This window comes from Mandrillus leucophaeus, unplaced genomic scaffold (genome assembly GCF_000951045.1).
Source record: "Mandrillus leucophaeus isolate KB7577 unplaced genomic scaffold, Mleu.le_1.0 Scaffold1297, whole genome shotgun sequence".
Lineage (NCBI taxonomy): Eukaryota > Metazoa > Chordata > Mammalia > Primates > Cercopithecidae > Mandrillus > Mandrillus leucophaeus.
The window spans coordinates 682,319-709,513 of NW_012101251.1; the positions used below are offsets into that span (position 1 = coordinate 682,319).

General features: G+C 49.6%; 1 protein-coding gene across 1 annotated transcript in view; it reads right to left on the bottom strand.

Annotated features, from left to right (window-relative positions):
- Positions 1 to 6,009: 6,009 nt before the first annotated feature.
- ZNF362 (zinc finger protein 362) overlaps positions 6,010 to 27,195 on the bottom strand; it is a 28,117-nt gene continuing 6,931 nt past the window's right edge. The window contains exons 4-9 of the mRNA XM_011972539.1: positions 26,190 to 26,257; positions 23,754 to 24,155; positions 22,400 to 22,624; positions 11,724 to 11,802; positions 11,437 to 11,595; positions 6,010 to 7,807 (exon numbers count right to left, since the gene is read on the bottom strand). Coding sequence (XP_011827929.1) covers positions 7,691 to 7,807; positions 11,437 to 11,595; positions 11,724 to 11,802; positions 22,400 to 22,624; positions 23,754 to 24,155; positions 26,190 to 26,257 — 1,050 coding nt within the window. The 3' untranslated portion in view covers positions 6,010 to 7,690. The remainder of the gene's footprint in view (positions 7,808 to 11,436; positions 11,596 to 11,723; positions 11,803 to 22,399; positions 22,625 to 23,753; positions 24,156 to 26,189; positions 26,258 to 27,195) is intronic.

Here is a 27,195-nt window from a genome sequence, read left to right on the forward strand (position 1 = left end):
TCCCGGCCCTCCGACTCCTCCGCGGGCCCAGCCGGCCTGGCCCAGCTCCCGCTCCGGGCGTCTTTGGCCTGGGTAGGGTATGGAGTGGGAGTCACGAGAGGAAGAGATTCTGAAACCGGGCGGGGCCCTTCTGGACGCTGATGGCGCTCTGGAGGGCAGAGAGATACTGGATGCAAAAGCCCTACCCGCTTCGTGTGTGCCCGTCCGTGGGAGTGGGAGTAGGAGGAGGAGCTCCTCGCCTTTGGGGAGCTCCTCGGTTCAAGAGAAAAATCCCCTTCCCTTAGCTTAGCAGTGAGCAAGGCACAACTGCAGTAATGCCTCGAGCGATCAGCCTGTAGACCTTTCACCCCTGAGCCTGCAGAATGCAGCTGGTGCCTCTGGAGATGTTTTAGTCCCATCTGCACCCCCACTTTTTAAATGAGGAGACTGAGACACAAAGAGGAAACATAACTGCCCAAGGACACAGAGGGTCTGAGTCCCTGTGATGTCAGCGGCTGGAGAGGCGTGGCTGGCCCCTCGGGCTGTCTCTGGGCAGGAGCCACAGGAAGAAATACAGGTGGCACCCCATCATTGGCTCTGCCCTTTTACCTCCCCTGCCCATAAGCATGGTTTGTACATATTTCAGTAATATTATGATAAATTATTCCTGTACTGTGAGACAAAGTAGCAAACATAAGAAGCCATGTTTGCTCCTTTCCTTTGCCAGCATAATTTCACAAAACCCTGACTGGGACAGCATATAGATGTCAAAACAGAAAACACAGCTCCCCACGTCCCTTGCCGGAGTCACTATATTCCCTGAAAAAGTAAGTGACTCTAGATATATCTCCATATAAGATAATGTCAATCGGGGTTAGTGATCATGCTTCTATAAACTATAACCAGATACACTCTTACACACAAACTTAGATACAATTTTACGCATACTAAAGCTTCACCACCTATATCTAAACTAAAATACCACATTCAGGCTGGGCATAGTGGCTTATGCCTGTAATCCCAGCACTTTGGGAGGCTGACACACACAGATCACTTGAGGTCAGGAGTCTGAGACCAGCGTGGCCAACATGATGAAACCCCATCTCTACTAAAAATACAAAAATTAGCAGGGTTGGTGGCGCACACCTGTAATCCCAGCTACTCGGGAGGCTGAGGCACGAGAATCGCTCGAACCCGGGAGGCGAAGGTTGCAGTGAGCCAAGATCGCACCACTGCCCTCCAGCCTGAGCAACAGAGCAAGACTTTGTCACCATAAAATAAATAAAATACTACATTCAAAGCGCCTGACAGAACCTCTCTAAAGAGCTCCTCCTGAGCCTTAGGCCTTGATCGATGGTCCTCAATAAGACTTCTAAATAACACTAACTTTAATTATTTAAAAACTTGCTTTTATTCTTTAGTTGACGTTCCCAAATTGTTATTGTGGCCTTTTCTCCTAGACAGTCGAAGTCCAAAATGACATTTTCTGGCCTCGGGGCTATAACAGGGTGACATTCAGCCACAGTATCTGGGAGGGAAGTTTCCACATCCACGGCAGCTGTCTAGACTTCTGATCCCCAGTGGGGAAACACAGGCTCTGAATAGGAGTGTGAAGGTGTCAGACCCTTCCAGGAAGGTGGTCACAGAGCCAAGGAGATAGGGAAGGTAGCTGCTGAAGTCCCTGAGATTTTGTCTGACATTTGGGAAAACTGGGGCCCTGGGAGACTGGGAGTTCACCCTGGCTCTCCTGAATCTTTTATGTAGTATTATCATTTTAATAGCCTCCACTCCCAGGTAGGGCAGCAATTCTTGCTATTTACCAGGCCCAGCCATTGATGGTAAGAGAGATCTGTCCTCTCAAAAGCAGTTCAAAATGTCTCTGATATAAACTAGATTAGCAAAACCCAGAAGGCCTTCTGGACTCAGGACTAGAGATGAGAATGGGTCAGGTGTGTCAGAACAGGCAATTTGGCCGGGCGCAGTGGCTCACACCTGTAATCGCAGCACTTTGGGAGGCCAAGGCGGGTGGATCACGAGGTCAGGAGTTCAAGACCAGCCTGGCCAGCATGATGAAACCCTGTCTCTACTAAAAATACAAAAATTAGCCAGGTGTGGCGGTGGGCACCTGTAATCCCAGCTACTCGGGAGGCTGAGGCATGAAAATCACTTGAACCCAGGAGGCGGAAGTTGCAGTGAGCAAGATCATGCCACTGCACTCCATCCAGCCCGGACAACAGTGCGAGACTCCATCTCAAAAAAAAAGGCTATTTTCTGACTGTGAGCTGGGGAAGATGTGTGTCCTTCACCTTACCCTGCAACATTCACTCAGGGCCACACATGCTGACCCTAACGATTGATGCAGACCCTGACAATTGCTGCAGACCCTAACAATTGCTGGGCCATTCAATACCTGAGCATGAGCCAGTAAGAGATGATGTGAACCGGCTCTTCTTCTAACTGTGTGTGGGTAGACAAGTTCCTTACCTTTGCCGGCCTCAGTCTTCTCATGCGTGAAATGTGGATGCCGTCTCCCTCCCTGCAGGGGTTGTGGTGGTGCTCTAGAAAACGTAACTTGCCTTCCTCTCCCTGCCTCCCCCTTCTCCAGCATGTTCAGAGAGTGCCAAGGATTTGCCAAAGAACAGTCATTTCCTGTTTTTTGTTTGTTTTTGAGGCAGCATCTCACTCTGTTGCCCAGGCTGGAGTGCAGTGGATGTGATCATGGCTCACTGCAGCCTCAACATCCCTGGGCTCCGGTGATCCTCCCACCTCAGCCTCCCAAGTAGCTGGGACTACAGGCATGCACCACCACACCAGGCTTTTTGTTTGTTTTTTGTAGAGGCAGGGTTTCACCATGTTGCCCAGGCTGGTCTCAAACTCCTGGGCTCAAGGGATCCACTTGCCTTGGCCTCCCGAAGTGCTGGGATTCCAGGCATGAGCCACTGCACCCAGCCAGTCATTTCTGTTTTAAAGGGGGAATAAATGGAGTGCTCAGGAGCTTCCAAGGCGTGGGCTGGAGGCAGCCTTGCGCTGTTGGAGATCTTCTTGAGGAGGGAGGGGTTCCGGGAAGCTGCAGGGCAGGCAACCCTTGGGAATGGCTCCCCTCCTAGTGCACCCAGAGACCTAAGGAGGGGTTGCGGGGGTGGGCACGGAGGGACTTGGATCTGAAGCAGGAATAACAAGAGGGCTAAAGCTCCTTCTGCAGCTGTCTCCATTACCATCAACACTGTCCTCAGCACCTATCCTGAGGCTCCCCCAGGGACGGTGGCACTCACACACTCCCCACGTGAGCAGGTGAAAATCAGACTCAGTCCCCTGAGCATCACTATTACATGCAAAATCTCCACCTGTCCCAGCCACCCCACCTTGCCATGCAAGCTCAAATGCCACCCCTAGGAATTCCCAAACATCTTCAGCTCTCTTAGTCAGGGATCATTGATCCTAAGGATCATAGATCGCTTAGGGCGAAGGCAAATAACAGCAATAAGGATATGGACATATATTGGGTCTTACAATGTGCCAGTTCTAAACATTAGACAGGTATTGATTCATTTAATACTCACATCCACACTGTAAGTTGGTTACTACTGTTTACCTCATTTTACATATGAGGAAATCAGGCACAAATTTAGTAACTAATGCAATGTCATACCACTAGCAACTTAAATTCACTGAAGTGAGAACAAACAGGAAATTAAACATAGCCAGAGGATGAAGGTTCTGACAGGAACAGAGGTTACCACTAGCTCTTGGTCTCCTTGGTCCATTTCTGCTCTTTCTCTGCTGGCTTTGTTCTTCTGCTTGTATCCAGCTCAACACAGTCACCCCAAACCGCAGTCTATAGGGTGTTCCAGTTAAGGTACCCACCATCTCCTAACTTGTTCCTAATTCATGGAATAGAGAATCTGACAGGAGAGTCAGCTCCATCCAGTGGTGTGCTGGTATATGTCTAGCAGTTGACTGGGGAAAAAGAAAGCCCTGATTTACAGTGTTTGCCAATATCCATGGTGTAAATCCCACCGTGGCTGATTTCAAGCTACCCATACTCACTGAATGCAGAGCTTGGAAGAGGTGTGCACAATTTTCTCACATGAATCAGGACAGCCATTATGCACCACTGGCTGCACCTATGCATCAAGTCTCTGAGTCAGGTGTCCACCCTGGCCAATCGGCTGTGGCTACAACGGGGTCATGTGACACAAATATGGCTGCCAGAGCCCATCCTTTCATGGCAAAGCAGGCTATGGGAGGTCAATTTCAGAGAAAGAGATGAGGCCCCTGACATTACTGAAAATATGCTGGTTCTTGGCTACAACACATTCATTTCCTCTTCTGCTAGTAACACACTCTGGTTTCCTCTTAGTGGAACCTCTTGTGCTTCAGAAAGTGAAGCACGTGAGGGCTTCACCCTGTACTCCAGGCTGAGAGCATGGGCCCTAGACCCAAGCAAAACAAGCACACAACATGATCCAGTTAGAACCAGGAAGACCCAATTAGACTTGCTGGGCGCTATGGTTTGAATGTGGCCCCCCAAAAAAACACGTGTTGGAAACAACCCCCAGTGCAACAGTGCTGGGAGCTGAAGCCTAGTGGGAGGTGTTGGGTCATGAGGGCTCCACCCTCATGAATGGATTAATGCTGATTATAAAAGGATATGAGGCTTTGAGTTCCATTTTTCTCACTCTCAACCTCTTTTTGAGATGGATCTTGTTCTGTCTCCCAGTCTGGAGTGCAAATGGTGCAATCACGGCTCCCCGCAGCCCTGACCTCCCAGGCTCAAGCAATCCTCTCACCTCAGCCTCTGAAGTAGCTGGGACTACAGGCGCATGCAGCACCATACCTGGCTTTGTTTTTTTGTTTGTTTGGTTTTGGTTTTTTTGTAGAGACAAGGTCTCCCTACGTTGCCCAGGCTGGCCTCAAACTCCTGGACTCAAGTGATCCTCCTGCTTTGACTTCCCAAAGTGCTGAGATTACAAGCATGAGCCACCAAGCCTGGCCTCACCCTCTCTTGCTCTTCTGCCTTCTGGCATGAGATGACATGGCATGAAGCCCCTCACCAGATGCTGGCACCATGCTCTTGGACTTCCCAACCTCCAGAACTATGAGACTGGAATTTATCATGAACAGAATGAAATTTCTTTTCATTATAAATTACCGAGTTCGTGATATACTGTTATAGCAGCATAGAATGGATGAAGACACTGAGGCTTTTGTCAGAGGGACAGAGGCTTGATTGCTGGAAACCTGGGGACTGTAAGACTAGAACTGCTGACCCCACAGGAGCCTCAGGCTGAAGCTGACTCAGAACAGAGTGGAAAGCTAGAGACACATCCTTTGAGTCCTGAAGGTGGCCTGACCACTGTCCTGTTACATAAACCAATACATCCTTGTTTGGATTGGACTTTCTATCATTTTGCAGCCAAGTCTGGACACATGAGGACTGTGAGGACTCAGGGAAATTAGTTCCCGATGATGACCTCCATGGTAGTCACTTCTCTCTCCCTCACAGTGCTTCCACAGGGCCAGACTTGATAAACTTTTGGGGAATTAATTACTAAATTTCCTTCCTAGGCAGTCAAAACATTGACCCCCATGGGAAAAAAAATATATGACAAGGACATCTTGGACTCCCCCTCCAATCCCTAGAATCACTTCCACAAATCAGGCACTCATGATGGACCCCCATAGATGGGTGGGGTGCCCCTCAGGGAGCAGTGGAAGTGAGACTTACTGGTAGACCTAATACATCCAAAAAGGCTCCAGAACTAGGTAATGCTGGGTCAATTTATATCACTGCCACTATACTGCAGCATGATCCTTAGCAAAGAGCCTCTCTTGGTTTGCTGCCCACTTCTTAGGGAGTTGTGAGGCAATCAACATAAAGCACTCAGTTCAGCACCTGGAGTGAGGCCAGCCCACAGGGAGGCCACTTCCTTCCTTCTCCAAGTCTGGGGGGCGGGGGAGGGGAGAGGAGCAATGGAAAGGTGCCCCCCAGCCCTGCCCTCGCACAGAGCACGCCAAACACCACTGCCACCCGGGTGCAGGTACAGTTTATTCTTCACAACAGAGAAATACAAAGAGCAGAGGGTTTGTAATTCCTTTGTTTCTTGCCCCCTTTAGTGTTTTCCCCCTACATTTGATTTTCATTTGCTCCCCACCCCCTTTTTTAAATAGAATGCAAACTACCTTCCTGAAGTGTCTGAGGGGCACCTGCCCTCACCTCCCTGCCTCCAAGATGCAGACTGAGAAGCCAACAGACTGTTTTTTCTTTTTTAATAAGGTAACTAGTTCTAAATATGGTGGCCTGGAGGTCCCATAGAAAAAGCAAAGGGGTGTTAACAGTATGTATAACAGCGTATTTACAGGGAGTAACATGCGGACAAAAAGCTACAATACTGAGTATCAGACGACGCAAGTCAAACAAAGGGCTGGGGGTGGGGGCAGAGAACCCCATGGGAAAAGAAACCCCAGGAAACGTTAAACTGGTAAATCAATGGCGAGTTAAGGCTTAAAAAGTGTATAAAAATAACACAGTTAATATTCAAAACGGAACTCCAGATACAGAATATATAGATGAGTTTCTGTCTAGTTTTCTTTTTTTTTCCCGGGGGGATGTAGGGGGCTTCTCCGGGCTCTGTACATGGTTCCTATATACACGGACACGCATGGCTTTCAGATTGGGGTGTGTCTGTGGGGGCTGGGGGCAGGGTCTGCTCCTGGGACCTGCCTCCCCGAGGATCCCTTCCCTGCTGAGGGGCCTAGGGCCTCGGCTGGGGATTCCCACTCCATGGCAGGGAAGACAAATAACCCCTCCCTGGGCACTGCCCCCATCTGGAGGAAATTCTGGAGGGAGGTCCCAGCCCCAGGCCCACTCCCTCCCCATCCCCCTGCCCACAGTCTGGCATGGTGGGAGAGGTAGCCGAAAGGTTTCCTGGCCAGCACCGAGGTAGACTGGGGTGGTCTTCAGGGCAGCAGGGGAGGGCCAGGTCTTACCCAGCCCATCCCCACCCCGTTTCCCTGGGCCCGCCACCCAGCCCATCACTGCACCCTTTGGTCCTGTGGATCTCCCGCCCCTCTCATTTCTGCCTCCTGAAGCTGCCGCACCCCTCTGCTCAGTGATGCCTGGGGCACAGCTCGAGGTGCGAGCCAGGCACTCAGGGGCGAAGGGCTCACTCCGGCTGCTTCCTGCCCCTCCCACCTGGGGGTCCCCTTTGCAGTCCAGAAACCCAGGCCTGAGCCTTCCCTCAAGACCTGAGGCCATGGCAAGAGAAGGTCCCACACTGCCCTCTGGTTCTCTGCGTCCATCTGTCCGATTCTTTAAATTTCTCGGTCTTAGCAGCACCAACTTCCTGGCCAATAAATATCTTTTCTGTTATTTCCAAAAAAAAAAATAAAAAACGAAAAAAAAAAAAAAAAAAAAAAAAAACAGTGAAGCAAGTGAAGGGTGGGGAACAAAAAGAAAACTCAACAGAGAGGTTCAAAGTGCTCTGAGATCGTCTTTGGATGCCACCAAAACAGTCCAGAATCTTGCAGTTGGCCTGGCCGCCCCTGGACTGGACCAGGCAGGACTTCTGCGGACCAAGCTTTCTGGAAGGTTGGGAAGGTGGTGAGAGAGCCTGGTGGTTCCTGGAGGGCCCCTGGAGGGAGTTGGGGCCTGGTGCTGCCTGGGTCTGTGTCTGCCAGTGGGCCGGGTGGGGCGGCGCCTCCAGTGGGCTCAGATGAGAGAGATTCGCACCGGGATGCCGGGGGACTCCGTCCTCTGGGGTGAGTGATGGCTCACCAGGTGCTCCACCACCGTGTGTTTGGACATGTGCTTCATCAGGTAGGTCTCCTGTGGGCAGGGGTGAGATTCAGAACAGGGAACCACCAGCAAGGGAGGGAGAAGAGGCTGCAGTTCCCACCAGCAGCCACTGGAGGGCTCTTGGTAGGCGGTCCAGAGGGTGGAGGACAGCCACAGCTTCGCAGGGTCAGTCGGGCATCGGCCATTGGTTCTAGAGACACTGCACTGCTGCCAAGGGTGAGTGCTGGCTGGAGAGTTCGCCCCTCAGCAGTGCCCACCTGTGGCTCCCCAGGGCCAGGTCCCCAGCCCCTTGCCACCGGGCCGTAGCTGGGTATACTGGCTGAACCTCAGCCCTGTCGGCCCAGTGGAGCACAGTGCCTGCATCTGGCTGGTGATCCCAGTGACAGTCAGGCAGCAGGACTGGGCATGAGCCTAGCTCTGCTGTTTCTTAGTGGTGAGAACTTGGACAAGTCATCGTGTCTCTCTGAGCCTGTTTCCTCCTCTGTAAGCAGGCATGGGGGAGGAACAACCTCAACAGGTTGCTCTGGTGACAGAGATCAAGCCCTTAGCATGGAGTAAGGGTTGAAGGTCCACTCCTGCCCTAGTCTCTACATTTCCTTTCCTTCCTTTTCTTTTTTTAAGGTCTCACTGTGTCGCCCAGGCTGGAATGCTGTGGCACAATCACAGCTCACTGCAGCCTCAACCTCCTGGGCTCAAGCAGTTCTCCCACCTCAGTGCTCCGAGTAGCTGGGACTACAGGTGGGTACTATCATGTCCTCCACTGGCTCTGCTGGATCTGACCTAAGGCACCAGGACTGGGCAGGTGAGGCTGTGACCCAGGGCTCACTGCAGGCCCAGAAGCTCTCACACTAAGCCACGTCCTTCCAACTGCCTTTGCCAGAAGCAGAGGCGGTACTCCCACCTGCTGCTCCTTGACTTCAGACCTCAATATGCTCAGAACCCAGCAGAGGAAGCCCTCAAATGTGGTGGCAACACACTATCCAATACCAGAGGGAAGCAACCCGCAAATTCCTAGCTAGGAAACTATTCTTCAGTTGAATAACAAAAAAAGTGGGGGTAAGGGGACCTAGAGATTAAAAGATGTACTGGCCCACTATGATGTAGGAATCTTATTTGGATCTTGATCTAAAAAGAATAATGTAGGCCGGGCGCGGTGGCTCATGCTTATAATCCCAGCACTTTGGGAGACCAAGGCGGGTGGATCATCTGAGGTCAGGAGTTCGAGACCAGCCTGGCCAACATGGTGAAATCCTGTCTCTACTAAAAATACAAAAGCATAGCCGGGCGTGGTAGCATGCGCCTATATTCCTAGCTACTCGGGAGGCTGAGGCAGGAGAATCGCTTGAACCTGAGAGGCAGATGTTGCAGTGAGCCGAGACTGCGCCACTGTACTCCAGCCTGGGGATGGAGCGAGACTCCATCTCGATTTAAAAAAATAATAATAATGTAAATATACCCAATCATGGCATTCATGAGACAAATGAAAATGTCAGTGCTGAATGGGTGTTTGAGTATTTGATGATAAGGACTTTGGTTAATTACTTTTTGGTATTCCAAAGGTATTGTGGATATGCTCAAAAAAGGAGTCTTTATCATTAGAGACAAAGTGAAATTTTTAGAAATAGTATGATGTCTGGATTGTACTTCAAAAAATAGGAGTATGGATGAGGCAGGATTGGTTGATGGTACAGGAGGTTATGGAAAACTTGAGCATTGGAGAGAGGCAGGGACTGACTGGAGATCAGCTAGCCAAGCAGGGGCTCCCGCTCACCCCTTTGGAGCCCTTTTCCCTGCAGATTCTGTCCTCTTTGCCTCTTGATCCTCCTCTGCCCTTTGAACTTCAGGGAAGAATACATGTTACAGACTCAGCACTTAGCAAGTGGCAGCCCTAACTGGCACCTGACAAGTACTGCCAACGACCCCACCTACAATCCATGAACTCCCTCCAGCCAGAGTGACCTTGCAAAAATACCTTCCCTGCCAGGCACAGTGGCACAACCTGTAGCCCCAGTTATTCTGGAGGTTGAAGCAGGAAGATTCCTTGAGCCCAGGATTTTGATTCCAGACTGGGCAACATAGCAAGACCCCGTCTCTAAAATATACCAAAAAACAAACAAACAAACAAACCTCCCTGACAGTCCCCTCCCTGTGGCTTCCCATTTCACCTCAAAAAATATCCAGACTTTCCTAACAGAGCCCCAAGGCCCCAACTGACCTAATTTCCTTTGAGTTCTTGTAACATGCCAAGTTTGTTCCACCTCAGGGGGTTTGCACTCAGTGTTCCCCTCTGAGGGCATGGAAGCTTCTTTCCCCTCTTTCTCCTCCTCATCCAATTATCCTTCAAGGCTTCATCTAAGTGGTACTCCCCCAGGTGGTCAATCTGGACTCACCCCCCTTCCCAGCTCCATTGAGTCCTCCCTGCTGTCTTTCAAAACACACTTTTATCACAGTGGTTCTCAACTGAGGCGATTTTCCCCCCCAGGGACAAAGAGCCAGGATGAGAACACAGGAGTGGCAGGGACAGAAGGAGTTCTCAGGGAGGACACAGAGGGGCAGAGTTTCAGGGCCATGCTGTCCCCCAGGATGCAGCACTCCAGAATGCAGGACAGCATGGTCCTGCAGCTCAGCCCCTCTGTGTCCTCCCTGGAGACATTCTGTGGCTGTCACCACTTGGGGAGGGGTTGCTACTGGCATCTAGTGGGTGGAGGCCTGGAATGCTGCTCAGAGCCCTGCCACCCGCAGGCCAGCGCCTACAGTGGAAAGGTCCGGCCCAAATGTCCATCTGGACTAGGGCCGAGAGGCTCTGCTTTACAGCAGTTACACAATTTCCCATCAAACAATTACGTGTGCACTTGTTTAATACTTGTCTCCAACAGTAGTTCTTAACTTCCCCGGGGACAAAAAATAGATCTGTCTGGCTCATCATCCCAATGCCCAAGCACCAGGCAGAAGTGTTTAGTAAAGACTGAGTGAATAAATAATGGTACTAGCTCAGGTTGATTTGGCACCACTGTGCCAGCCAACAGCCCTGTGAGTTCATCCATTTGACAGATGAGGAAACTGAGGCTCGGTGACCTCTATGTTGGGGATATGGGGTCTGTTAACTAGAATATTAAATCGACCAGAAGCCCACACTCAAGCGACTCGCCTGGGGGTGAATGGTAGTTCTGGGTGCCGAAAGGCCCTCGTTTAGGGAAATTCCCACCCAGGGATGGGGGCTGAATGCTCTGAGCTTTCTGGGCGGCTCAGGCCTTTCCTGAGATGAGGGTGGCTGTGGACGTCACTGCGCCACCTTGTGGCCGTAATGGTGGTTGCAGCTTCCTGGGTGACAGGAAGGCCCTTCTCTCTCTGTAGCTCTGCAGAACAGGTGAAAAGCCTCCTGCCACTGCCGTGAGTGTTCCAGGGCATTGGAGAGTCAGGCTAAAGGTGAGCAGAAGGCTAGGGGCTTGGCCTGGGGTAGCTGAAACCAGAAGTGGGAAGCAAAAGCCCTGGTTCTACTCTTCCCTGTGATCTCAGGGAGTCACTTCCCTTCTCTAGGTCTCAATTTCTTTGTCTGGAAAATGGGAAGAGTCGGCACAGATCTAAAGAGGGGGAAGCAGCTGAGGCCTGGAAGAGGAAGTGGCTCCCCTGGGGCAGGGCACAGGCTGACTGGCACTCACCGAGGTGTAGGCCCGCCCACACATGCTGCAGCAGTAGGCCTTGGCGTGCTTGATGGCATGGGCCGAGAGGTGGATCTGCAGGGAGGCGGAGTCCGAGTAGGCCCGGTAGCAGTTGGGACACTTGTAGGGCTTGTCCTTGTTGTGCTGGCGCTGGTGAGACTGTGGGGGCACAGCAGGGGGTCAGGAGAGGAACAGGGCTCCCCTGCCCCACCCCCTTCCCACGCTCCCTTGTGGGGGTGGCGGGGGCACCAGGCCACCTGGTGGGCAGGAGGCAGGCAGGCACTCACCTGGAGGTTGGAGAGCTGAGTGAAAGCCTTCTCACAGCCAGGATGTGGGCACTTGTAGGGTCTGTCGCCTGTGTGGATTCTGCAATGGGCAGCCCAGTAAGGTCGAAGTCCCTGACACACACCCCAAGACCGTTCCAGTCCCCAAGTCCTTACTAAGCCTCTCAGTCCCTACACTGCCCATGCTCCCCAAGGACCAAGAGTGAGCCCAGGCAAGAGCTGGAGACTTCAGCGGCTATGGCTCCTCCTTCATTCTCTGCCCTCTACTGCCAGTCTGACCAGAGCCTCCCGCTTCCCACAGGTCCCTGCTGTCCCCAGCCCACCACTAAAGCCCTGGTAGCAACCCAGTGCAGGCGTTGGAGGGGGCCTGATTTGACTGCCCCTCTCTTTCAAAAACCCCACACTACAGACCACACATTGCAAAGAACACAGATGCACGGCTTTGTCGGGACCTTCCCTGCCCACCCAGCCTCCTTCCCTAAGAAGAAGGAGACATCTCCCTCTAATTGGTCCCAGACACTTATTTCCTGTCCCTACCCTATGTCAGGCACATGTCCGTGACAGCTACATGGTCACCCCAGTAAATGGGAGAATGTGGGACAGCACAACCCTGAAGCTCAGCCCCTCTGTGTCCTTCCTGGGAGTTCCTTCTGTCCCTGCCACTCCTGGATTCTCATCCTGGCTGTTTACCAACTGGATGACCTTGGACAAACCACTGAGCATCAGTTTCCTCATCTGCAAAATGGGTATAAAAATACAGTCCCTACCTCATCGGGCTTTGTGAAGATAACATCAGATAATGCATGTAAAGGGTTTAGCCTAGTGTTGCTACAAAGTGAGCACTCAACGTTTGCCAGTTATCATTACTCATTCATTCACATTCATCACATTGGGTACCCATGCCCCAGGCACTGTGCTAGGTATTTGGAATGTATCATGAACAAAACAGACAAAAGCTACTGCCTGGAGGAAATAAGCAACAAGTGTGAAATAAACAAGTAAATCACATGTAGAAGGTAGTAAGTTCTGTGGGAAAAACAACAAGATGGGGGGACCATGAATGCCGGGAAGAAGGGGTACAGTTTTAAATGGGGGTAAGGGCCTCATGGGGAAGGTGACACTGGGGCAGTGACTTGAGAGCTGATGACCCTATACCTGCCCAACAGCCCAGGTGAGGATGGGGCTGTGGACTGGGCGATGATGTCCACAAATGGAGCTCAGCAGCCTGGCATGCACTAATAGTGGGCTTCCCTGCTTTCTGCACTCATGCCTTTGCACCATCTCCCTGGGCGTGTCTTCAAGCATCTATTTGGGCAAATCCGCTGTACCAAGCAGGTGGGCAATGAAATGCCAGCTGGGCCTGAACCTTGGTTGCCTAATTTGTTGAGGAACAAAAGTGGAGGGGAATATCCAGATTTTACCAAAAGGGTGTCCACTCCTTCCTTCCAAGGCCCCAGCCCCTCTCACTGACTGGGTTTGCCATCAGCCCATCAACAAATTCATCAAAGAAACTAAAGTCCCTCTGGCCAGGCCCAGTGCTAGACTCAGGGACACAGGGTTGAGTAAGAAACATTCCCTGCTACCAATAAGCCCATTGGCTGCCATTATAAACATTGACAAAGTCCAAATTCCTTATATGTCATTCAAGCCTTCACCAGGTGGTCCAGCGTCCCCTCCCTGCTCATACGCACCCTATGTCCTGGTCAGAGAATGACTCTTCCCTGCCAGCCGTGTCTGATAAGTCTCCACACACCTCTGCTATGTCTGCATCCTCAGCACTGGGACCTCCTCGGCTCTTTGGCCCGGTAAATGTCAGCTCATCCTTCTAGCTATGTTGGCGAGTGGGGCTCTGCGGAATCTCCCGAGCGTACTGCTCACCCCACAGGCTTCCAGAGCACATTCCTCACCACAGAGCCAACCCCACTGGACCCTCGAGGCCGCCCACACTTCTCTCCCCTGCTAGCTGGGGAATCCCGAGGGCAGGGACGGGCCCCAGTCTCAGGATTAAGGCCCAGGGTCTGGCCTTCCACAATAGCTGTGCCAACAGAAGCTGAGCTGACGCAGTTCTGAGCACCCCTGTTCTACCTGCACATTTCTGGGTGTCACGTTTCAGGATCCCACCCCAGGCCGCTGCACCCTGTCTCTACAGTGGAAGGACCTTAAGGGTCATCTGAACCAACTCTGCCTGAGGCCAGCATCCTCTTCACTTCACCCCATCCTCATTCCCTCTAGAGCTGGGGAATTCGTTTAGTTAGGCTCCCCATCACCTAACCCCTAAGGGTCCCCAGGACTCACGCTGCCTTTGTCTTAAACCCCACAACCCCTTCTCCCCTTGCCCTGAAACCCAGCCACAGTGGCCTTGCACTAGCTCCTCCAGCACTGAGGCCTTTCCCACCTCCAATCCTTCATCCAAGCTGTTCCCTCTACCAGAAACACCTGTCCCTCAGCTAACACCTGGCTAAAACCCAACTCCTGTTCTCAGCACAAAAGTCCCTTCATCAGGGCAGCCTTCCCTGACCCCCTAGACCAGGTCAGGCTCCCTGCGGCCCACCTCGCAAGCAACAAAGCCATCGGCTTCCCAGAAGTCTCTGCACTTATTTTCTCCATGTCTGGTCACTGTGTTCCTTCAGAGGAACTCCCTTGGGCTCATTCCCTACCATCACCCCAGCGCCTGACATGGGCTCAGCACAGAGGGGATTCCATAAATAGACACAGACTGAATGAAGGCAAGCAAGTTCTTTCTCTCTGAAGTCAATCATTGACAAGAGAAATAGGTTCCACATCATCAGCGACTTCCGTGCCCGGAGTGTATTTCGTGAGGGTTTGCTGACTGACTGACTGACCAACAGTCCTCCAGCGGATTTGGGTCCTTCCTCAGGAACCAGGCAAGCCCTCTCGACCAGCAAGCTGCCTCTCTGGCCTCCTCCCATGCAAGTGCAACAAGTGCCCAGCCTTCCCCGGGACTCCCAGCCTCAGCCTCTCCCCGCCAGGCCTCGGCACGGCTGAAGCTGCAGGGCTCTGACCTGTTCACAGCCCAGTCTGGCAGCCTCCACGGTCTCCCTCCCTCTCTCCAGGACAGAGTCCATATCCCCTTCCCCAGCTTGCAAGGCCCTTCACATTCTGGCCTTGGTTTCTAAGGCCTCTTTCTCTTGCCACTGTGCTCCCCGGAGGAGCATCTTACCAACCTCCCCCAACACACATGCAGATGCAGCCCCCCAGCAGGCCTCGAGCCTTTGCTCATGCCATTCTTCCTCCAATTGGGGAGGGCTGCGGACCCCTCCGTACTCAACCCAGATGATCCCCCCCCAACCTCCACCTCCTACTTCCCTCTCTCAAGGAAGTTTCCACATCTGCCATCCTCCCGGGTCACAGTGGCAGGGGCCTGCCTCTGCCCGCTCCTGTGTCCCTGTGCATGGCACCCAGCATGGGGCTGGCTCAGAAAAAGCTTCAGGGAGCAACTGTTGGATAAGGAAGGACCATGCTGCCTGTTCTTTTGGCCACAAACCTCTTGTCTTCAGTCCCTGAACTTCAAGTCAAGCCTAAGCCCTCAATTCTAACATCAGAATCCTCTCTTTGTAAGGCATCTTCCCATAGGGGAGCACCCAGCCCCAGCGCCCACATCTGTGGTGATAGGAAGTCCACCCTGACTCTAGGTGGTCACTCTTCTTTTCTTTTGAGATGGAGTCTCGCTCTGTCGCCAAGGCTGGAGTGCAGTGGTACAATCTCCACTCACTGCAAGCTCCGCCTCCCCAGTTCAAGCAATTATCCTGCCTCAGCCTCCCAAGTAGCTGGGACTACAGGCCCGTGCCACCATGCTCAGCTAATTTTTTTGTATTTTTAGTAGACCACTATGGTTCAAGACCATGTCAGCCAGGCTAGTCTCGAACTCCTGACCTCAATAATCTGCTCACCTCAGCCTCCCAAAGTGCTGGGATTACAGGCATGAGCCACAGTGCCCGGTTGGTGGTCACTCCTCTTTAGGCAGCACAAGGAAGCTGAGCTGAAGCTAGTGGCCCTGGACTACGCCCCTCCACCCTCCACTGTCCTAGTCCCACCCAGGGGCTCTAAAGACTTGCTCTGCTCTCTTGCCTGGCACCGCCACCCCCATGTGCTGCTTCTGCCTGATGCCCCAGCCCCTTCCTTCTTTCTGAACTGGGCTGCTCCTTGGTGCACTGCACTCGAATCTTGCTTCTGCCCCCTCTTAGCTGGGTGACCTTGGGCAGGTGACTCTGCCTCCCTGAGCCTCAGTTTCCCCCTCTCTAAAATGGGGATAATAATAAAGAAATTTCAGAATTTAAAGGGTGTTCATAAATATTTTTGCAGTGTCCGTTTTTGATACATTCATTTCTATTTAAGTTAAGCAACTTATGAAAACAAAGAGGAAATATATTCAATGTTTCAATAAAATTATTAAGGATTCATGAATTATCACTTTTATTTCTCAACCATGAGATGGCTTTGGGCATGCCGTGTTTTTTAACTAAAACAATGGCCATAGATATATGAAAGTTAAATATGCCTTGAGAGGATTCCCCCTCTGTGGCATTTTTCAAATTCATTCTCTCTTATGAAGAAATAACAAATTCACCCTGCACAGGCATTTTATGGACATCCTGTGTATTAAAACACCTTAAGCAGGACCTGGCGCACAGAAGTTCTTTAACAAGGAATAGTTGTCATTGTTATTAGCATTATTATCAGGCTTGAAAAAACTAGAATGACACTTTCCTCTGCTGCAATGATCATTAGGCACGTACATAACATCGCCCTGCCGGAAAAAGAAAAACAGAAACAAAACCACTTTGCACCCTGAATAAACAGACAGACAAATCCAGAGTCACTCTGTCCAGCTCTAGTTCACAAATAGAGAGAACTTTCAGCCATTTCCTATAACTGACTAACTTCCTCCCAGAACAATGGCTGGTTTGTTTGTTTGTTTGTTTGTTTGTTTGTTTGTTTAGATAGGATCTCTGTCTCCCTGGCTGCAGTGCAGTGGCGCGATCTCAGCTCACTACAGCCTCTACCTCCTGGGTTCAAGCAGTCCTCCCACCTCAGCCTCCTGAGTAGCTGGAACTACAACACATGCTACCACACTCAGCTAACTTTTTAATTTTTTGTAGAGACGGGGGTCTCAACATGTTGCCCAGGCCAGCCTCAGACTCCTGGCCTCAAGCCCAAAACAATGTTATCCCTGACTTCCGCACTGTGATATCTGCCAGTACAGACAACCCTTACACATACACTAACTGCACGAGACAATGCTGGTTTTCTACCATGATCGGACTAACAAGAACAGAAAATGTTCTCTTTTCTCTATAAATCCATGTGGTGTTTATTATGTAGAGGGCTGATCCTTCTGAAGCCTGGACTTGTGCAATACTTCGCAAGTCCCTCACTTTGCTGGTGCCTTCCTTTCACGCTGCAGGCCCATTAAGATGCTCCAGTGCCACTCAACCGCCTCACTCCGACCGTGCTCCCAAGTACATCCTTCTCAACTCCTAGGGCATATCTTGCTTGCCCTCTTACTAACTCTACCTCTATTGCTTGACCGGGGCTGGCTCTGTTTTGGACATGACCTTCTTTTATGCCCTTCAATAGTGGCTGTAACATTGGGAAGATGGATTTGATTATATGATCTGATGCCTGATTCTCTGCCAAGGGACAAACAAGTAGGAAAGGGCCTCTTTCAAATAGAGGACAAGGAATCTGGAATCTGGTTGCTTCTTCAGCTTTGGCTTTGTTTGTTTGTCTAGAGAATCCTGGGAGTTCTGGGCATGTGGGACACTCGCCTCTTTGCCACTGAGTTAGGACATATCAGTTTAATTATATGTGCCAGCGCCTAGTGACTTATAAACTATCTTCCAAACGCTGATAGAATCCTCTTTTGTTGTTTGTTTGGTTTCCTGCCATTTTGAACTCAAATTAGTCCAAAAGAGAGAGAGGAGAGGGAAAAAATTGTGCCCTCAGGAATGGAGAATAATCCCTGAGTCAAAGAACATTCTGGCAAAATACTCTTCCTCTCCTTCAAAGGCCTGTTAATTTTTTGTTGCTTTTTTTTGGTCATGTTCTTAAATAATATTTTTAAACAAAGTCTACTTCTTGAAGAAAAAAAACAAAACAGAATTCTTCATCATTATTATCACTTGCTCCTGTGTTTATTCGCTTGCCTGTTCCCTCAACTTTGTGCTGTCGCCTTTCTCAGATCCAGGTCCCCGATTCAGAAAGATAAAACTGCCAAGGTGCAAATGCAAATGCAAATGCTCTTGGCGTTTCCAGATGGCTGCTGGGCAACACCAAAGACTTGCTTCCTTGCTTTACAAAAGGAGGGATGCTTACAATGATTGGGTTTTGTACTCGTCTTTTGTTGTTTTTTGTTTGTTTGTTTTTTGAGACACAGTCTTGCTCTGTCACCCAGGCTGGAGTGCAGTGGTGCAATCTCAGCTCACTGTAACCTCTGCCTCCCAAGTTCAAGTGATTCTCCTGCCTTGGCCTCCTAAGTAGCTGGAATTATAGGCAGCCGCCACCACACCTGGCTAATTTTTGTATTTTTAGTAGAGACAGGGTTTCACCATGTTGACCAGGCTGGTCTCAAACTCCTGACCTCAAGTGATCCATCCACCTTGGCCTCCCAAAGTGCTAGGATAACAGGCGTGAGCCACGGCACCTGGCTTATATTTTTAATTAGCCAAACACTAGAGTGATAGCTGCCCTATGAAGTCTGTAGCATAAGAAAGTTGACAAAAAGAGAAACTCACCCTCCCTGGGTTAATTTTATACATACATAAACATATAATATGTGTAATATATGTTCTTGTGCACTTTTTAAGATGGACCAAAAAAACCTAATCTAATGCACAGAGGGTGGCATAATAAGCATCAACAAAGACATTTCTTTAAAAAGATTTTGTCTCTAGATTTAAAATGCCCTTAACAATTAGTGATAATGCTTTATGGGATTAAAAGACCCTGAAGATGGGCCAATGTGTTTGCTGCCGATGACATGTTTTTTTTGTTGGTGAGATGCGGTCTTGCTCTGTCACCCACTCTGGAGTGCAGTGGCACAATCTTGGCTCACTGCAACCTCTGCCTCCAAGCTCAAGTGATTCTTCTGCCTCAGCCTACCGATTAGATGGGACCACAGGCGTGCACCACCATACTCGGCTAATTTTTGTACTTTCAGTAGAGACAGGGTTTGACCATGTTAGCCAGGTGGTCTCAAACTCCTGACCTCAAGTGATCCACCTGTCTCGGCCTCCCAAAGTGTTGGGATTACAGGTGTGAGCCACCGCGCCAGCCTAATATGTTGTTAATATGAAAAACTGATCATGCATTATACCTTCATAGAGGACTCTATTGTCCTCCATTGTGATATTGTTGATTATTACAGTTAACTAACCGGAATCCTTTGGTCTAATCAACAGGTCTGATTTTTACCCTCACACTTGCTTAAAGGCCTCTGCTTCGAGCTAGAATAGACAAATGCATACAGGCTGCCACGCTGACATCCTCTTCTTGACCAGACACTGCCATAGGCCAAGGTGGACTCCAAGAGTCCTTGGTCCAGAAGTAGATAACTTTGAAAGCGGGCTAACTAACCCACGATCAGAGGAACAGGGATTATTCCCCAGGACTGGATGAAACTGCTTTTACCCTTCATGTTCTACTAATGTTCTAACTTTCCAAGTCTTTTTTTTTTTCTTTAATCTGTCTCTAATCCTCAATTTAGGAGGCTGTATTCAATAAACTGGAATAAAATATTCCTAAAATGGTGCCTTCTTCCAACTAACTCTTCAGAATTCTGGGGGTGAGGGTGGGAGGGGGACTATAAAAACCTAACAGATATGAAATAATAAATCATCAAGGAAATGTTGAAATAATCATTCTACTGAAAACAACAAATGTAATTGGCCTTATCTACAAACCTACTTGGAGTAATTGCTAAAAACTCTTCAAAGTATCTTTGCTGAGACCCTTTTCTTTTACGATCATTAGTTCTGTAAACAGGATCTATAAGAATCCATCCTCCTTCCTAACAGGATATAATTGGGTAAATCAAATTTGTAACCATGGCTGTGCCAGAAATGTCACATTTAAAGACGAATTTCATTTAATTAGGCATGACAAGTCTGAGAATAAGAAACAAGGTCTGCACTTCAAAAGTGGGAATGAGGCCTCCCCAGGCCTCCAGGAAACCGGACTGGACCTGCTCTATGGCTTGTGGAATTTCAGCCTTTAAGGTTATGAAAAGACATCAATCTCTGCACGTCCAGAAACACTGACAAACGAAGATTCTCCAAAAACAGGGTATCCCCCACATTACACGTTGAATAGGCACAATCTGGCAGAGGTGAATTGGATGGTTCTAGGTTCCTGATCTCTAATAATATAAAATTTTTTCACACCGACATACACACACATACACACACACACACACACACACACACACACACGCAATTCTGGCCTGGGGGCCTTACAAAGTCTCCTAACAGAGTTAACTCTCAAGCTTTTCTATCGCATGCTCTAATTTTAAGAACCATACAACTGGGAGGACTTTATCAATCAATACCTTGTTACATACATCTCTGTACATAAACCTGGCCACATTTTTTAAAAATCAAAGTAACAACAAAATCAGAAAATTTCTGAAACAAACTTACGTGGTCAGATTTGTGCCTTGGGAAGACGGCAACGAGAAAACAGACTGACACCTGGCCCTGCTGCCACTGTACCATTTCATTCTTTTATTTTATTTTTTCTTTTGAGACAGGGTCTCACTCTGTCACCCAGGCTGGAGTGCAGTGGTGCAACTCGGGCTCACTGAAGCCTCGACCTCCTGGATTCAAGCAATCGATCCTCCCACTTCAGCCTCCCAAGTAGCCGGGACTACAGGCATGCACCATTACTCCCAGCTAATTTTGTATTTTTCTGTAGAGATGGGGTTTTGCCATGTTGCTGGTCTCGAACTCCTGAGCTCAAGTGATCAACCCACCTCAACCTCCCAAAGTGCTAGAATTATAGGCATGAGCCCCTGAGCCCAGCCTGCCACTTGATTCTTACTATCATACTCACACATCATGTCCCAAAGTTAGAGAAACAGAAAAGGTAACACATCTTGCACCCAGGGATAAAGGATTCAAAGACAATGGAGATAAACGAATAAATGACAAAAACAAAAAAAGCAAATAAAAGATAGAGCCCTTCTCATGGTGGCACATGCCTGTAATCCCAGTTACCTGGGAAGCTGAGGAGGCAGAGGTTGCAGTGATCCGAGATCACGACACTGCACTCCAGCCTGGGCAATACAGTGAGACTCTGTCCCCCCACACCCCCCAAAAAAAGAAAAAAGAGCCCTTCTGTATAGTATTGGTCCTCAAAACAGAAAAAACCTTGAGTTCTTTCTGTAAATTACAAACTCCACAAACTCCACAACAAAAAACAGTTTTATCCCTGACTTTTACAATGCTGATATTAGCAAACACGTGACAATGCTCACACAGATGATCTCTCACATGTGAGAAAATGGTGCTGCTTCCCCTCTGAGCAGACGAACTGCAATCTTGGTAATCTTTGGCTCGTTTTTAAAAATACCAATGGTATTTTTATTTTGTGAGCCAGTCTTTCTGATGGCTATACCCTCCTGCACAAACTTTTCTTTTTTTTTTTTTTTATTTTCTTGAGACAGAGTTTCACTCTTGTCATGAAGGCTGGAGTGCAATGGCGCAATCTCGGCTCACTGCAGCCTCCACCTCCTGGGTTCAAGCGCGTTTCCCGCCTAAGCCTCCTAAGTAGCTGGGATTACAGGTGCCCACCACCACACCCAGCTAATTTTTGTATTTTTAGTAGAGACAGGGTTTCGCCACATTGGCCAGGCTGGTCATGAACTCCTGACCTCAGGGGATCCGCCCGCCTCAGCCTCCTAAAGTGCTGGGATTATAGGCATGAGCCACCGCGCCCAGCCACAAACTTTTCTTAAAGCATTTATAGCTTTGAATCTCCCTTTCACACACTCAACTAGACTGTATGCCCCATGAAGGCAGAGATTTTCATCCGTTTTGCTCCTTGCTGTATCCTCAACATCTAGAATAGTATCTGGCATAGAGTAAAAGTTTCTGTAAATATTTGTTAAACAGATGAATCATATGCTCTGTAAAAACCAGTTATATTTATTCCAAAATATTTAATAATTGCTTATTTTATGCCACAAACTGGGGATGTGGAAATGGAGGAGACTGAGCTCTTGCCTTCAAGAACTCCCAGGAGACTGAGTGAGGTGGGCAGATAAACAGATGTGGGCGTGACAGCCTACCACTGCTATGATGGACATGCACAGAGCCCTGTGGGGACACAGAGGTCGGGTCCCTTATCTAGCTAGAGCAATCAGGGAGGGTTTCCTGGAGGAAGCTAGACTGAGCGATGACAAGGGGATGGCCAGAGAAACAGGGAAAAGCGGGAGGAGGGTGTCTCTGGTAAAGGACACAGCATGTACAAAGACATAGAGATGAGAAACAGTGGGGATGGGGTGCAGTAACAACAGCTGAGGCCAGTGAGGTCCTCAAGGGCCGTGACCCTGAGGGCAATGGGCACCTGGAGAAGGTCCTTGCCCCTCCTTGCACTGGCTCCATGTGCCAGGCCACAGGTGCTGAGTTGGGCTGCAGCGGGGCAGCAGGCAGGTCACTTACCTGGTGTGCTGCTGGAGGTGGGAGAGCTGCCGGAAGGACTTATCACAGTAGGAGCAGTGGTAGGGCTTGACGCCCAGGTGGATGCGCAGGTGCTGGGCCAGGTAGGAGGCGTTGGCAAAGGACTTGGAGCAGTGCGGGCACTTGTGGGGCTTGGCCTCTGTGTGCGACTTGGAGTGGATCTGCATCTCCGACTTGGTGAAAAAGGTCAGCGGGCATACCTTACACCTGCGGAGCAAGAGGCAGGTTCACACGCGGGAAGACCCTCCCAGCCTGTCCATCTCAGGGGAGCTCTTCCACATCAGAGAGACCTTGCACCTGGGACAGTATTTTCCTGTGAGGAGCCCAAGAAGCACAGGCCCACCTGGGAAAGACAGGGGACAGTCTCCCAGCCTGGGCACCCTTAAATCTGGAGGAGGAAGTTCTTGCCTGGGGGAACATTACAGAGCCCGGGGCATAGGGTTATACCTCATAGGGAAGACAGGCCTGATCCTGGTGAGGCTTTGCCCAGGGCTACATCCCATGGTTCTGGGGAGGAGGCTCTACCACGTGAAGTAGTTCTCAACCAGGCTGCTCATTAGAATCATCTGGGGAGCCTCTAAGAAATACCAACACCTGCCCCACCCTCCACACCCTCTGCCCTCAAAAAATTAACTCAGAATTCCTGGAGATGCAGCCCTGGCATCTGCATTTTCTGAAAGCTCTTCAGGTGATTCTTTAAAATTCTGGTGGTGGTGGTTGTTGTTTGAGACAGAGTCTCACTCTGTCGCCCAGGTTGGAGTGCAGTGGCCCGATCTCAGCTCACTGCAGCCTCTGCCTCCGGAGTTCAAGTTATTCTCTTGCCTCAGCCTCCTGAGTAGCTGGGATTACAGGGGCACACCACCAGGCCCGGCTAACTTTGTATTTTTTGTAGAGATGAGGTTTCACCATGCAGGCCAGGCTGATCTCAAACTCCTGACCGTAGGTGATCCACCCACCTTGGCCTCCCAAAGTGCTAGTATTACAGGCATGAGCCACCGTGCACGGCCTCTTCAGGTGATTCTAAGGTGGCCAGGGTTGAGAACACTGCTTAAAGGGAGGAGGAAACCGACTCTCACAACCCCAGGCTGTGGGGGCGGCTGCCAGGCACGGGCCACACCTAAGGGTCCAAAGCTCTATTACCCTACCCAGCAGCCCTGCCCGAATCGGGACCCGGGATGTGGGTGGGGCTCTCCAGAAGGCCCCGCCCCTCTGGACCCTAGCCCTGCCCCCTCGGCCCAAAGGGTCCGTTTGAGCCCCACTGCTGGGCTCCTGGAGCAGCCCTGGCTCAAGCCCCAGCCCCAAGCCCACTCGGACCTCATCCCGCCGAGACCCCCACCTGTACGTCTTGCCCTCCTTGGCAGTCTCGCCCGAGGCCAGGATGGGGTAGGGGACTACAAGGACAGGCGGACCCCCCGGGTTCTCTGCCTTGATCTTTTTGCGGCCGCGTTCGGACTTGGGGGGGCCAAGCAGGCCATGGCCCTGGATTGTCTTGATGGAGTCCAGGAGAGGGGGGCTGGTGATCCCTGAGATGAGGGTAGGGGACGAGGCGATGAGGCGGCTCTGGCTGGTGGTGGTGGGTGTGGACGGGGTGCTGGTACCCGTGCCCGTGCCTGTGCCCGCGCTCGACTCAGAAGTGCTCACAGCCGGGGTCCGGGTGGACAGCCCCAGACCTGCGAAGACAGGCGGGTGGGGGTAGGGGTGAGGGGAGCTGCAGAGGCCAGCTCGGCTGCCCACCCAGCTATGTGATTTTGGCAGGCAAGCATCCCCTTAACGTTCATAAGTTGCTACCCAGGGGTAACTAAATGAGACCTTGTGCATGTGTAAGATGCCTTAGGCACCTTAAGATTAAATTGAGTTATATAACAGAGGCACTTTGGAAAAATTCAAACTATAGAAAAAGACTGAGGCACAAAGAAGTTCACTGCTGTCTTATTTATAACAGCAACATTTTAGAGGCAACTGAAATATGCAACATTAGGAAGGGGTTCGGTAAACAGCGATTAATTGCCTCAGCTGCCCATTGAAAAGGAGGTTATGTTTGTTTAAGCAAACTACATATGTATGCACAGAAAAAATAAGCAGGAAAGAATGTGCCAAAATGGGATATGGATGGTAGACTAGGAGTAATTTTTTTTTAAAAAAAAGAAGCTTAACTGTACTTGATTCGACAATGAGAGCTTTAAAAACTTCTGTAGTAAAAGTTATTCTTTTAAAAATGAGAGGACTGGACACATTTATAATATCAACTGAAGCAGACAAAAAGATGAAAATGGTATCTATTGTGTGGTTCTAACTACGTTTTTTTTTTCTTTTAAAAAAAAAAGCTAAAAATTTGTGCATTGAAAAAGATAATGTCAAGTCAGCAGGAGAATGTTTTGTATCACACACTGGTGGTGGGAGCATACATTTGCAAAGCCTTCATGAAGGGTAGTCTGGCAACAGTCATTAAAATTTAAACATGGCCAAGCACAGTGGCTCACACTTGTAATCCCAACACTTTAAGAGGCTGAGGTAGGAGGATTGCTTGAACCCAGAAGTTGAAGACCAGCCTGGGCAACATGGCAAAACCCTGTCTCTCTACAAAAATTACAAAAATTAGCTGGGTGTGGTGGCATGTGCCTGTAGTCCCAGCTACTAGGGAGGCTGGGGTGGGAGGATCACTTGAGCCCCTGAGGTGGAGGCTTCAGTGAGCCATAATCACGCCACTGCACTCCAGCCTGGGTAACAGGACAAGACCCTATCTCTTAAAAAATAATAATAATTAATTTAAACAAATTTTAATGTACATAACTTTGGCCGAGTAATTCTACTTCTAGAAATTTACAATAGAGAAATATTCCCACATGAGCACAAAGACGTGTATACAAGTCCATACAAAACTGTGATCAGATAAAATTGAACACAACCTGTTTGTCCTCAGCATGAGCTTTGTAAAGAGCTGTGGTCCACTCTCATTAGGGAGAACTGCACAGCCACTAAAACAAGACCGATGTGATGCAGTGACAGAGAGAGAAGGTCGAAATGTGCTGTCAGGTGAAAAAAGCCAATCACAGACATAGGAGGTCATCTATTTTAAAGAACACACACTCAAACTACACATGTAGTTTGGACAAGATATATGTGCATATGTAAACGCACAGGAATAGATCTGAGAAGAGACACATCAAACTGCTAATTGTGGTTCTCTCCAGGGAAAGAGAAGAATTTGTTGGTAAAGGAGATTTTCCTACTTTGTCTATCTGATTCTATATTATTTGAATCTTTTACCTGGTGAATTTATCCATTTTTAACATCTGTGGTTAAAGGACAAAATAAAATAAATTATAAACATGAAAATTCTCACAATAGTAGGATTAAGGCTATTTTTTCTCCTTTCAGCTTATTGGCAATTTCCAAATTTTCTACAATGACTATGTATTACTTTTATAATAAAAAGTGTAATATATATGTTTATGACAGAATGGTGAGTAGGAAAAGCAAGTTAAAACCATGGGTACAGCCCTACCACAAGCTCAGCAAAACACACACGAATATTGAAAAACAAAAAATATGGCAAAGGAAGGAAATGGACCAAGAGCCTCTCTGAGCTGCTGGGTTGGGAGCTGGGGATTATGAATGATCTTTTTGTTGCTAGTTTCTCTTTTTTCCAAATTTCCCTTAATATGCTTATATTACTTTTTTTAATATTACTTTTATAATGGAAAAAATAAATTTAATAAAATCATAGTAACAGGGGATATGCAGAGTGCGGCTGGGGCCTGGATAGGTTTACCAGGCCCTGTAATTCTTGGGTGACTCTGGGAAAAGGCAGGAGAGAAGGAAAGCGGAAGAATCACCTGGCTGGCAGCAGAGGCGACAGGGGAGGAACAAAGGCCCAGCCACTGTGGTCTCCCAAGAAAGCCTATCCACCAGGCTCCAGGGAGAGCCTCCAGTGGCTCCAGCCCCTTGACATTACCCCAGGATGTCCCCCTGGCACCCCAGCCTCAACCTATCCAAGACTTAGCTCACATCTTTCCCCAACCCTGTTCCTTCTCCAGGGATTTCATCACAAGAGCAGTGGCCCAGGAGTCTCCCTCACCTCCTGCCTCCCCTCACACTCCTACATCCTGTCCTCTCGTCTCCCACAATGTATCTCAGATCTGTCCACTTCTCTCTATTCCCACTACCACCGCGTTGCCCAGGTCACCACACTCCTGAAGATCTCCCTGCTTCCATGCTTACCCCCTGACAACCTCTTCTCCACCTAGCAGCCAGACTCCGTTTTCTCAACCCATATCTGAGTGTTTCCTCCCCCACTTAAAAACCTTCAGTGGTTCCCCACTGCCCAAGGGTCAAGTCCAAACTGCTTTGTGGCCTACAGGGCCCTTCTTAATCTGGTCTCTGCTTCCTCGAAGCCTCAGCAGAACTAAGCATCAAAACAGAGTGAAGACACGGGCTCTGGAGCCACACTGCTGGCCTCTGCCTCTTACTAGCTGTAAACCGTGGTTGCACATGGCTTTACCTTTCTCTGCCTCAGTTTCCTCATCTGTTGAATAGAGACATTAAGGTGAACTGCATGAAACTGCTGTTTTTCTACGTCAAAACGGTCCAGTGTTCCACCTAATACCAACAGCACACACCTCACAGGCTGCTGGGAGTACAATGAACACTGGTGAACAGACACGGGCGCCCTACTGCAGCTAGCTGCCACCATCACTATCATCATCACCATATTCTAGGCCTTCCCACCCCAGACGGTCTGTCCTTCTCTTGCTTCCTACACACATACTCCCTCCGCA